We start from the raw sequence: 12,651 nt of genomic DNA on the forward strand, positions 1-12,651 counted from the left end.
GCTGCTGCTCTTAATGTTTTATTGTGACACCCTGAGTATATTCTGCCTGTGTACCAAGAAATGGATTGTGGTTACAAAATTGTTACATGCAAACTTTCTCAAGGGCAGAAATGGTATTTTTCAGTCTATTTCTAGTGCTTGCCCTGAAATAGATTTAGTATTACTGTGTATGTGCATCACTAAAAAAAGCCAGACAGAATGATTAAGGAAAACTATAAATTATGAACTAGCCACTTTGAATTGGATTTTTTTTAAGGATTGATTTATTTATGTAAACAGTAGTTAAATGGGGAGGGAGAGACAGTTACAATGGTCCATTCAGGACCAGGCTGAAGTCAGGAGCCAGGAACCCCATCCTGGTCTCCCATTAGAATGGCAGGGGCCCAAGTACTTAGGCCATGTAATGTTGCCTTCCCCAGGTGCATTAGCAGGAAGCTGAATTAGAAACAGCACACATGGGCACTCCAGTATAGGACACCAGCTTCACAAGCAGTGGCTTTAATCCACTGCGCCACAATATCTGCCGTAAGATGAGTCACTTTTTACTAAACGTAATAACTTTTTAAAAATAGATTTGTTTTATTTATTTGAAAGCCAGAGTTACAGAGAGAAAGTAGGAGTTTAAACATCCACTGGTTCACTCCCCTAAATGGCCTCAACAGGCAGGGCTGGGCCAGGGCGAAGTTGGGAGCTGGAACTCTATTCAGGTCTCTCATGTGAGTGACAGGGGCCCAAGTGCTTGGGCCATCCTGTGCTGCTGTCCCAGGAGCATTATCTGGGAGCTGGATTGGAAATGGGGCAGCCAGGACTGGCACCCATAATGGGATGCTAGTGTCTCAACCCCTGTACTACAATGCTGACCCCTAAAAGTATTATCTTTAAAAAAAAAAAAAATAGAATTACATTTAAGCTCTATTATTTCACAGATGTAGTTGTCTAGATCTATGTTTTATCCTTCTTCACAATATCAAGTGGTTTTTCCTATAATTTTGTTTAATCAAGACTTGGTAATTCTATAGTCTGTTTCACCAAAAAAAACCTCGTCAGTCTCTAGAAAACAAGTCTACTACCCTTCCCAATCAGGTTTGCATTTAGCTAGTTTGGTTTTCACCAGTTTACATAAATTGTATTTCTAACTTGTCCTTTAGTTAGAATTTTGCTGTACACTTTAGTTATGTGTAAGCAATTTTATTACATAGTGGATTTTTTCTTTTTTCAAAAAACTTACTTTATTGAAATTTACTTTATTTACTTTAAGGGAGGGGATAGAGAGATCGTCCATATGCTGGTTTACTCCCCAAATGGCTGCAACTGCCAGAGCTTCCTCCTGGTCTCCGATATGGCTACAGGGGCCCAAGCACTTGGGTCATCTTCCGCTGCTTTCCCAGGAGCATTTGCAGGGAACTGGATCAGAAATGGAGTGGCTGGACCTTGAACTATTGTCCATATGGGATGCTGGTGCTACAGATGTCATCTTTATGCTGTGCCACGTTGGTGGCTCCTGCATAGTGGATTTCTACACCATAATTTACAGGTGTGGAGGAATTCTTCAGCTTTCTATTAGCATCTTCAATCATGGGCCTGGCTTTGTGACAGAGTTAAACCACTGTCTACAATGTCAGCGTTTCATTTGGTCTCTGGTTTGAGTCCTGGCCATTCCACTTCCCATCAAGTTCCTGAGTAATACACCTGGGAAATCAGCAGAAGATGGCCCAAGTACTTGGGCCTCTGTCACCCAACATGAGAGCTTCAGGCTCCTGGGTTTGGCTAAGCCCTGGCCATTTTGGCCATTTGGGAAATGAACCAACAGATGGAAAAATCTTTCTCCCTCTCAGTCTCTCTATGTAACGCTCCCTTTCAAATAAACCTTTTTTAAAAAATCTTCAATCACTTCATAATTTCTTACTTTTTTCTAACAGTTTAGTGAAAACAACCACTAAGTCATTTTGTGTTTATGGTCTGTGTGGTCTTAGGACTCTGTTTAAATGTGCCATTATAAGTTCTTACTATAAAGTATAAAGACTTAGCATACCAGAAAGGAGAAAGACAGCAAAAAAGAAGCATTTGTCTTCTCTACCTTTTAGTGCCATTGAAGAAGGTCACTCCCACATTATCCATTACTGTTTCTTAATTAGTGGTGCTAATTCTATAGTTGTCAGTATTCAGGCTTCTTTTATTGCCTAGTGTAGGCATTGGGTAGTGACTCAGTAGTCCTTAGGCAGTGTCATACTATCTTACCCAAACTGAATGTGTGTGTTATATTATGCAATATGATTGAAAGGATGCCAGATTGCTTCTAAAATTCTGCCTGAAATATTCCTAGACTGTTAAAATAGCATCTGAACATGAATAAGAGAAACGTCCATAATCTATGATTATATTGATAGGATCATTATTTCTACTGTCCAGTATTGGAGATAGTCAAAGTCTTATTCTTGCCAGTTATATAGCAATTTTTGCTGTGAGAGACTTCAAGAGATCAAATGATCTGTCCTTTTACCTTTAGGCAAGTAAGTTACCTCAAATGTTACTGTGTTATTTTGATAATTACAAAATAAGTTAGGAATACATATTCTAGGATTCTATTCCATATTTATTTCAAAAAGCTTTTATTTAATGAATACAAATTTCATAGGTACAGCTTTAGGAATGTAGTGGTTCTTCTCCCCACTCCGTCTCACCTCCTACTCCCTCTCCCATCCCATTCTTCATTAAGATTGGTTTTTAATTAACTTTATATACAGAAGACCATGCTTCCCATGTTGGAACTTTCTCTCCTTTTTAATTCTGTTGTTATCACCAGACACTTGATCTTATTTATGTGATCTCTGACACTTAGTCCTATCTATATGATCAATTACAAACTTAATATCATCACTTAACCACGTAATATGGCATTAGTACTACCCAGCTTAATGGGATTTGGAGTCCCATAGCAAATTTTTAGCTTTACCCTTAAGGGTAGGGCTGTGGGAATGTATGCAGAACTGTACAGCTCCTCCCTCTCTTATTTCCACTCTTACATCTCACTGGGATCTACTGTCATTTGACTTGATATACCTTGATTAATTCTATGTTATGTAAAGAGTTCAATCAATGGTATTAAGTAGAAAAAAAATAATAAACTGTTCCTTGACAGTCAAGACAAGGGCTGTTTAAGTCATTGCTTCTCATAGTGTCAATTTCACTTCTACAGGTTTCCTTTTAGGTGCTCTGTTAGTTATTACAGATCAGGGAAAATATACAGTATTTGTCCCTTTGGGACTGGCTTATTTCACTAGGCATGATGCATGATGTTTTCCAGATTCATTGATTTTGTTGCAAATGACTGGATTTCTTTTTTTCTTTTTTCTTTTCTTTTTTTTTTTTTTTTTTTTGGACCACTGTGTAGTAGTGAGTACATATCCCATAATTTCTTTCTCCAGTCTTCCATTGAATGGCATTTAGGCTGATTCCATGTGTTAGCTGTTGTGAATTGAGCTGCAATAAATATGGGGGTGCAGATGACTCTTTTATTTGCTGATTTTATTTCCCTTGGGCAAATTCTGAGGAGTGGGTTGGCTGGATTGAATGATAGGACTATATTCAGATTTCTGAGGTATCTCCAAACTATCTTCCATAGTGGTTTTACCAGTTTGCATTCCCACCAACAGTGGAGTAGCGTACCTTTGTCCCCACATCCTCCCCAGCACTTGATGTTTGTTGGTTTCTATATGAAAGCCATTCTAACCCTGATGAAGTGAAACCTCATTGTGGTTTTGATTTGCCTTTCACTGACTTTACCCCATATTTAAATGATTATAATTCCAAGGAGTAGAGCCTTGAACTATATATTTCATTTAAAGCTTCCTTTATTGTGCTGCCTAACCAGGAAAAGTTTGTGGTATTCAGGAATTCTTGGTCTGTTCTACTCTTGGGTACCTTGAAGGATAATGATAGTGACTATTTCAATTACGGAATTCTGATGAACGGGAAGTTTGCTTTTCTCTTGATTTGCCTTTTGGTGTGATTGTGAACAAACTAACTGTTAGCTTCATAAATTCTTTTATCTATTTAAAACAGTATCATACCTCTGCCTTCAGTGTCTTAGAAATGTATGTGCATTGAGTTATCTATCAAAATATATTTTTTCAGAATAAATTAAAAATATTTTCTTGAAAATAGTATATCATAAGTTGTTTCATGAAAGATGTTTTATCCATTTCAGAAGTTGACTACATTAAGTTATACAAACTTCTGTTCATTTTTATATTTTCTAAATGTCTCTATGTTAAGCACTTAAACTATTATGTATTCTATGTTTTTAATTGTCCCTTTCTTTTGCCTAGTCTGTACAACCATATCCAGTTGTCTAGTAATTTAATGCCTGGCTGTGACTACTCACTTTTTAAGGTATGCTTAATTGATGACTTTATATATTTATTATGGGACCTGGCCATTCAGGTATTCATTAAGAAGTCTTGCCACCAACTTAGAAACAATGTATAGCATCATACACAAGCTAATGGTTAAATTGGCTTTACTGGCCTTTCGCATCAATAGGTTTTACTCTATTTATAATACAAATAAGAAATTTAGAGAGTCTCCCTCCATGGACATATGTTGAGATTAGTTTTGAAAAGAGCACTGATTATCTGTCCAGTCCCTTTTTTATATCTTTATAGCCTGAGTTTCTTAGGCATTCTTACCTTAGGGTGTATGAGTCCTTGAGATATTTATAAATGGGTTTTGTCAGACAGTTGGGGGTAGGAGGGTATTTATTAACTCTGAAGTTATGTAATTTTTGACTGGATTTTCTAGGTTTAGAAGTGTGTGTAGCTTCTAAAAGGTGTCTGCTACTCAGAATTTAAGGACCTCCAAAAAAATTGAAATTCAAGGTTTGGTGGCTAATATATGACAAAATCAGAACTCAAATTCTGCAACCTTAGGACTCAGGCTTTAAGTCATGCATGAAAACTCCACCACTGGTAGTTTTATGGATAGTAACGTAAATGTTGCTTGCAATTTCTAGTGTTTATCTCCTAAGTAAGTAAAAATAATACTATTTTCTAATATTGTTCTGTTCTTATTACCCTGTAGGATGGCATTGAGCCTATGTGGGAAGATGAGAAAAACAAACGGGGAGGACGATGGCTAATTACGTTAAACAAACAGCAGAGACGAAGTGACCTCGATCGCTTTTGGCTAGAGACAGTAAGGTTTTACAATTATTCAGTCCGAGAGACAGTTTTAGAACATTTGATACTTACATTGCATTACATTTCTATTTTGGTTAATTTAAGAGTTGATAAGAGGGTGGGTATTTTGGCACAGCAGGTGAAACCACTGCTTGGGATACCCTTATCTCGTATCTAGTACCTGGGTTCAGTCGTGGCTGCTGTATACCTTCCCATCCAGCTGCCCTTTACTGCACCCAGGAGGCAGGTCCAAGAAGTTGGGTTCCTGCCTCCCACGTGAGACCGGAATGGAGTCCTGATTCCTGGCTTCAGCTCCAGGCATTTAGGAGTGAACCGATGGGAGATTTTTTAAAAGATGTATTTTATTTATTTGAAAGAGTCATAGAGAAGTAGAGAGAGAGAGAGAGAGAGATGTCTTCCATCGGCTGGTTCACTCCACAAAGTGGCTGCAATAGCCAGAGCTGAGCTGATTCGAAGTCAGGAGCCAAGAGCTTCTTCCAGGTCTCCCACATGGGTGCAAGGGTGCCCAAGGACTTGGGCCATTCTGTGGTGTTTTCCCAGGTGCATTAGCAGGGAGCTGGATTGGAAGTGGAGCAACTGGGACTCAAACCAATGCCATATGCATTGCTAGCACTGCAGGCTGTGGCTTTAACTCACCGTGCCACAGGGCCGGCCCCAGATATTTATCTTTAAAAAAACCAAAAAAGGATTTAAAAATACTCAAAATAGAAAATATTAAGTTAGCAGTCATTTTTATTCTATCATGTGAATCCTGTGTACCCACACTGGTACGGTGAAACATTCTACCATATTATAAGTCAGGTATACAGTGATTGGCAGTTAACTGCCATCTTCCACAATAAGTTCACACTGAGCATTTCATTAACCTCAAAATTAATAGAACCTCACATTTGTATGATTGATGCTTTTTTTTCAACTTATAGAATTGCTATTAATGTGTTCAGTGATTTTTTTTTTTTTTAGATTCATATTGGATGTAAGCTGGAACTTTTGAATTTAAGTGACACATTAAATATGTAATAATAGGTATTTTCTATAGTCAGAGGTTCCAGACCCCGAACTTTCAGAAACAGGGTTTATGGTCTGCTTTTCCCTAGTACATAACATAATATCCGTTTTAGTTAGCACTTATTAAGTTAATATTTGAATGTAAATATTTGATAAATATTTGAATGTAAGAAGAGACATAATTTTGACTTTGGTGATCAGCAGTAATTATCACTTTATAATTTAACATTAAAAAGGGCATTTCAGTTTTACAAGGTAACAGCAATGCTTTCAAACTGTGCTATAGTGATGGCTGCACAAAAATGCTGAATGTACTTAATGCCACTAACCTGTATACTTTAAAATGGTTAAAATAGCAAATTTGTTTCATCATTCTTTTTACAAATTATTTTTAAACTCGGTAATGGATCAATGATTGAGCTTCAGGTTAATAGATCTGTATTATTATTTTGAATAACTGTAGAATTCTATTTGGTATATATAAAATAAATATTATCTCTGCACTGTTTTTTTGTTTGATTGTTTGTTTGTTTGTTTTTTGACAGGCAGAGTGGATAGTGAGAGAGTGACAGAGAGAAAGGTCTTCCTTTTTGCCGTTGGTTCACCCTCCAATGGCAGCCGTGGCCGGCGCATTGCGGCTGGCACATCGCGCTGATCCGAAGCTTCTCCTGGTCTCCCATGCGGGTGCAGGGCCCAAGCACTTGGGCCATCCTCCACTGCCTTCCCGGGCCATAGCAGAGAGCTGGCCTGGAAGAGGGGCAACCAGGACAGAATCCGGCTCCCCAACCGGGACTAGTACCCTGTGTGCCGGCGCCAGGATTAGCCTATTGAGCCACGGCGCCGGCCTGCACTGATGAATTTTTAAATTGAAATGTTTGGTATTAATGATACCTTGACAAATACCCTTAGCTGTACAGCATTTTGTACCACTTTTTAGGTATAGTATTAAAGAAATAGAAATATAGATTTTAAACATTCACTACATATTATTAAACTTCCTGGTGCAGAGATAAAAATCCATATACATTTTCTCCTGTTTTCATTAGTTTCCTTGTATCTTAAAATATAGCAGATTGTGTACATTTTGCTAATCAGAGAGCTTAACAATTATAGTCTTGCTATCATTGCTGCAGGGTCATTTCCATTGCTTCTTTGTGAACTCTGCTATTCTAAAATGGTAGTAAGTACTCAAGAAAAGCAGGAGCAAGCTAATCTAACCATGAGTAGCTATTTCAGTTATTTCCTGAAGAATTTGTTGGCCAAAAAGTATAAGCAATGATGGAACAAATGAATATTAATAAAATTCAGCTTTGTATGTCCTGACATCAGTTGCCCAATTTACTGATAAAGTTAAAACAGCTCTTAATGTACTTGATATGAAATTAAAAAGCAGTCGGATTGGCATTATGCCTCAGTGGATTAAGTCACTGCCTGCGATACTAGCATGCCATTTGAATGCCTGTTGGAGTCTGCTGCTCCATTTCCCATCCAGCTCCCTGCTAATGTGCCTTGAAAGGTAGTGGAAGATGGCCCAAGTTCTTGGGTCCCTGACACCGTGTGAAAGACCTGGATGGAGTTCCAGGTCCTGAGTTCATTCTCACAAAGCCCTGGCTATTGTGGCCATTTGGGAAGTGAACAAACGGATAGAAGATCACTGTCTCTCCCTCTCTATGTGTCATTGTGCCTTTCAAATAAATAATTAAAATCTTTAAGAAGTGTAATTTATCAAGCAAATGAATGAGTTTTTCAGTACAAGAAATTATGTACATGAATAAAGTTTAGACACTTAAAAATCAACTCGATTTAAAACTTTATTCTTGTTTAAATACAAACACGAGTATGGAAAGAGATGTTTGCAGTCTGATGAGTGGTTCGTAATCTATTGAATGTAATTTGCTTTTTTTTTAAGCTGCTGTGCCTTATTGGAGAATCTTTTGATGACTACAGCGATGATGTATGTGGAGCTGTTGTTAATGTTAGAGCTAAAGGTGATAAAATAGCAATATGGACTACTGAATGTGAAAACAGAGATGCTGTTACACATATAGGGTAAGTTTTGCTCTTTGCCTTTTTTGCTTTTACAGTATTAAGATAAGTAAAACCAGAAGATTTTCTGTTTATATCTTTTAAAATACTGAAGTTTGCAGATTGTTACTTTTCTTATATTGTTTTTGTGGATACTTTTATAATTTTGAACTGCTGTGGTGGTGCTCAGTGTCTTCATATTTTTTCATTTCTATATAAGTGTATTTTTCTTAGTGGAATACATGATCATTAGAGCAGTCCAGTTTGACATGTAGCAGTTAACACATTTACTAAATGAGAATGCAAGTTTCCTTTTTGTATTTTGAAAAGTAGAATTTGAAAAAATACAGCTTTGAAAAACATTAATACTGAAATAATTCATTGAGTATTTAGCACATATATGCTACGTAGACTTTTCATTGAAATTTAAGATATGAGTTTTGTCTGTATTTACTTTTTAATTTTTTTTAAAGATTTACTTATTTATTTACAAGATAAGAGTTACATTACAGATAGAGAATGAGAGAGAGAGATTTCCATCCATAGCATCCACAGGTTCACTCCCCAAATGGCACAGTAGCCAGGGCTGGGCCTGGCTGAAGCTTGGAGCCTAAAACTCCATCTGGATCTTAGTGTCTTCTGCTGCTTTCCCAGGCCTATTAGTAGCAGGGAGCTGGATTGGAAGTGGAGCAGCTAACACTCGAACGGTGCTCATATAATGGAATGTGGACCTGTATTGGCAGAGGCTTAACCTGCTTCCTGCCTACAAAACCAGTCCGTGAGTTTTGTCTGTATTTAAAACCCACATTTGTGGGTATTTGTACTCTTCTGGTCATTTTTATTTGCAAAGTGATTGCTAACACTCAAACATCAGTGTTAGCTAGGATTTTCTTTTTACTACACTTAAATTATTAAAGTTTGGCTTTAAATGTTGTTAAATTTAAATACTAGGGTCTGGTGCCGTGGCTCACTTGGCTAATGCTCCGCCTGCGGCATCGGCATCCCATATGGGCGCTGGGTTGTAGTCCCGGTTGCTCCTCTTTCTGTCCAGCTCTCTGCTATGGCCCGGGAGGGCAGTGGAGGATGGCCCAAGTGCTTGGGCCCCTGCACCTGCATGGGAGACTGGAAGGAAGCACCCGCTCCTGGCTTCGGATCGGTGTAGCTCCGGCAGTAATGGCCATTTGGAGAGTGAACCAATGGAAGGAGGACCTTTCTCTCTCTTACTGTCTAACTCTGTCAAATAAAAAAAATTTAAATACTAGTTATTGAAAGGTCCAAATATGTTTGATTTTCCTCTTTTTGATTTTTCAAATATTGTAAATTTCCCTGTGAACATACTTCTTGCCTGAAACCAAAGATATAGGGACTTATTTGAGAGGTAGATAAGAGACAGAGATCTCTCATCTGCTGGTTCACTCCTCAGATGCCTGGGAACTGGGAACTCAATTCAAGTCTTCCTTGTAGGTGGCAGGGACTCCATTACTGACTCTTCACTGCTGCCTTCCAGAGTCTGCAGTAGCTCTAATGTGGAAAAGGAATGTTTTACGTGGTGTCTTTTTTTTTTTTTTTGACAGGCAGAGTGGATAGTGAGAGAGAGAGAGACAGAGAGAAAGGTCTTCCTTTTTGCCGTTGGTTCACCCTCCAATGGCCGCTGCGGCCGGCGCATCTCGCTGATCCGAAGCCAGGAGCCAGGTGCTTCTCCTGGTCTCCCATGCGGGTGCAAGACCCAAGGACTTGGGCCATCCTCCACTGCCTTCCCAGGCCATAGCAGAGAGCTGGCCTGGAAGAGGGGCAACCAGGATAGAATCTGGCGCCCCAACCGGGACTAGAACCTGGTGTGCTGGCGCCGCAAGGCGGAGGATTAGCCTGTTAAGCCACGGCGCCGGCCTTACGTGGTGTCTTAACCACTTAAATGCCTTCCCTGACTGCATGGTTTTTAAAGAGCAGATTTATGTGATTTTGCAGACAAGATTTAATCTTTCTTTTAATACAGTATCACTGCCCTTAGAATAACTTCATTGTGCACTCCTTACATTTTGTTCTTAAAATAGTCACATCTTATTTGGAAATCATGTTGTAGGGTTAATACAGCAGAAGTTCTGTGTGTTTTAAATTGCCCTTTAAAATAAGTTCAATATGTTGAATTTCTTTGTGTTCAATCTTGTCAGTAATGAATATGATAAATGTAACTGGGTAGTGATATATAGTGTTTACTAGGCTTCAAATGTATTATAGCATTTTAAGGAATGAAAATAGGTATGTGCACGGTACTGGTTTTTTATAAGTATGTTGTAAGTTAAGTATGGTTCTGACATGATTCCACATACCTACTTGTGATTATCTGAGTGTATTTTCACTACTGGGCTATGAATGTCATGAAGTCCAAGGAGTGTCCCTGCTTTGCTCACCATTTGGTAATTACCACATTACCTGATACATGCCTGATTGACTATAGCAAAGATTATTGTGAAAATGAAGAGTACATTATGCTAAAAAGATGTGTAATTTCCTATTTCACTCTAAAGCCCACTTTTTTTAAAGTTTCAAAATTAATTTTACTTAATTTAAAAATTTTTAAATATTTGTTTTAGGTTTTAAATTTAATTAATTTTTTAGGTGAACAAAAATTAATAGCAGCTTTTCTTCTTTTTCTTCCAGGAGGGTATACAAGGAAAGGTTAGGACTTCCTCCAAAGATAGTGATTGGTTATCAGTCCCATGCAGACACAGCTACTAAGAGCGGCTCCACCACTAAAAATAGGTTTGTTGTTTAAGAAGACACCTTTTGAGTATTCTCATAGGAGACTGCGTCAAGCAATCGAGATTTGGGAGCTGAACCAAAGCCTCTTCAAAAGCAGAGTGGACTGCATTTAAATTTGATTTCCATCTAAATGTTGCTAAGATATAAGAGAAGTCTCATTCGCCTTTGTCTTGTACTTCTGTGTTCATTTTTTTTTTTTTTTTTTAATTTTGGCTAGAGTGTCCACTATCCCAATCAAAGAATTACATACAGTATACATCTTCCCCATGATCCTTATGTGTTCCTGGCCCACTCTGTAATAGTTTAGTAGAATTATACAAACACATTTTACCCATCCACAATATTAAAGAACTTGCATTTCTATACCTTACAGGAAAAAAATACTGTTTATGTTCCATTGTATGCAGGAGCATATTTTGCTGGTTTGAAAGAGTATGATGCATACAGTTTTCTAGCAATTTTCCTTGTTTCTTTTTACAGCATCATCTTTGCTGTACTTTTGCTGATGGCTGCTAGATTTTAATTTATTTGTTTCCCTATTTGATAACATTAGTGATTCTGATTTCAGTTTTTCATTTGTTTTGCTTTTGTTTTTTCCTCATGTAACATTGGTGAAGGATCCAGGAATATGACACAAAGGTGGAATAAACATTAATTTTGTGCATTCTTTGGTAATTTTTTTGTTTTTTGTAACTACAAAGCTTTGCTACAAATTTATGCATTTCATTCAAATCAGTGATCTATGTTTGTGTGATTTCCTAAACATAATTGTGGATTATAAAAAATGTAACATCATAATTACATTCCTAACTAGAATTAGTATGTCTGTTTTTGTATCTTTATGCTGTATTTTAACACTTTGTATTACTTAGGTTATTTTGCTTTGGTTAAAAATGGCTCAAGTAGAAAAGCGGTCCCATTCATATTAAGACAGTGTACAAAACTGTAAATAAAATGTGTACAGTGAATTGTCTTTTAGACAACTAGATTTGTCCTTTTATTTCCTCCATCTCTATAGAAGGAATTTGTACTTCTTATTGCCAGGCAGTCTCTGTTATGTCTTCTCTTGTAGTGTCTTCCCACATGAACAACATAAGTTTGCAGTACTAGTTTATTATGTTTATTACAATTTTTATTAAATAGGTAGTATTATATATATGGAATTAAGCTGATATGGCTATCTTTTTTTTTTTTTTTATAAAGTAAGGCATAGTCCTTCAGTCTTAGGTAACTAATGTACCATTAATATCTTAAAATTCCTGAGAATTGGGAGCTTGGTGCATATTCCTTTGATTGGTAGGAACAGTGGTTGTAAAACTTGGTTTCTGGATTGAGATGTTTCTATGTAATTGTCAATGATAGTATAGGGTAGCGGGCATATGCATTAAGAATTTTGTTAGTGTTGCTGTCTAAACAGAATGGAATAAACAGGAATCAAGATGTTTATATTGGTAAATTGTTATAGTATGGTTTTCTGTAAACTTGAAAACTTGATCTACTTTTTGTAGGTGTGATTTGAAAGCAGACATTTTGTCTATAATGCATAATGAAATAGCTTAGACCATTTGAAATAAAGCATGGCTACCATAGGCTAAAGAGTAAGCTGAACTAAGAGTGAAAATTTTAGTTGAGAGGAAAATTTGATTTTAAATGGTAATTA

The 12,651-nt window shown here is 37.3% G+C and overlaps 1 protein-coding gene across 3 annotated transcripts in view; it reads left to right on the forward strand.

The window, feature by feature from the left end:
- Positions 1–11,974, forward strand: part of EIF4E (eukaryotic translation initiation factor 4E) — a 119,955-nt gene extending 107,981 nt beyond the window's left edge. For all 3 annotated transcript variants that reach the window (XM_062199842.1, XM_062199839.1, XM_062199841.1), the window contains exons 5-8: positions 4,329–4,392; positions 5,080–5,193; positions 8,116–8,255; positions 10,890–11,974. In XM_062199842.1, coding sequence (XP_062055826.1) covers positions 4,329–4,392; positions 5,080–5,193; positions 8,116–8,255; positions 10,890–11,004 — 433 coding nt within the window. In that variant the 3' untranslated portion in view covers positions 11,005–11,974. The remainder of the gene's footprint in view (positions 1–4,328; positions 4,393–5,079; positions 5,194–8,115; positions 8,256–10,889) is intronic.
- Positions 11,975–12,651: the final 677 nt, after the last annotated feature.

This window comes from Lepus europaeus, chromosome 8 (assembly GCF_033115175.1).
Source record: "Lepus europaeus isolate LE1 chromosome 8, mLepTim1.pri, whole genome shotgun sequence".
NCBI lineage: Eukaryota > Metazoa > Chordata > Mammalia > Lagomorpha > Leporidae > Lepus > Lepus europaeus.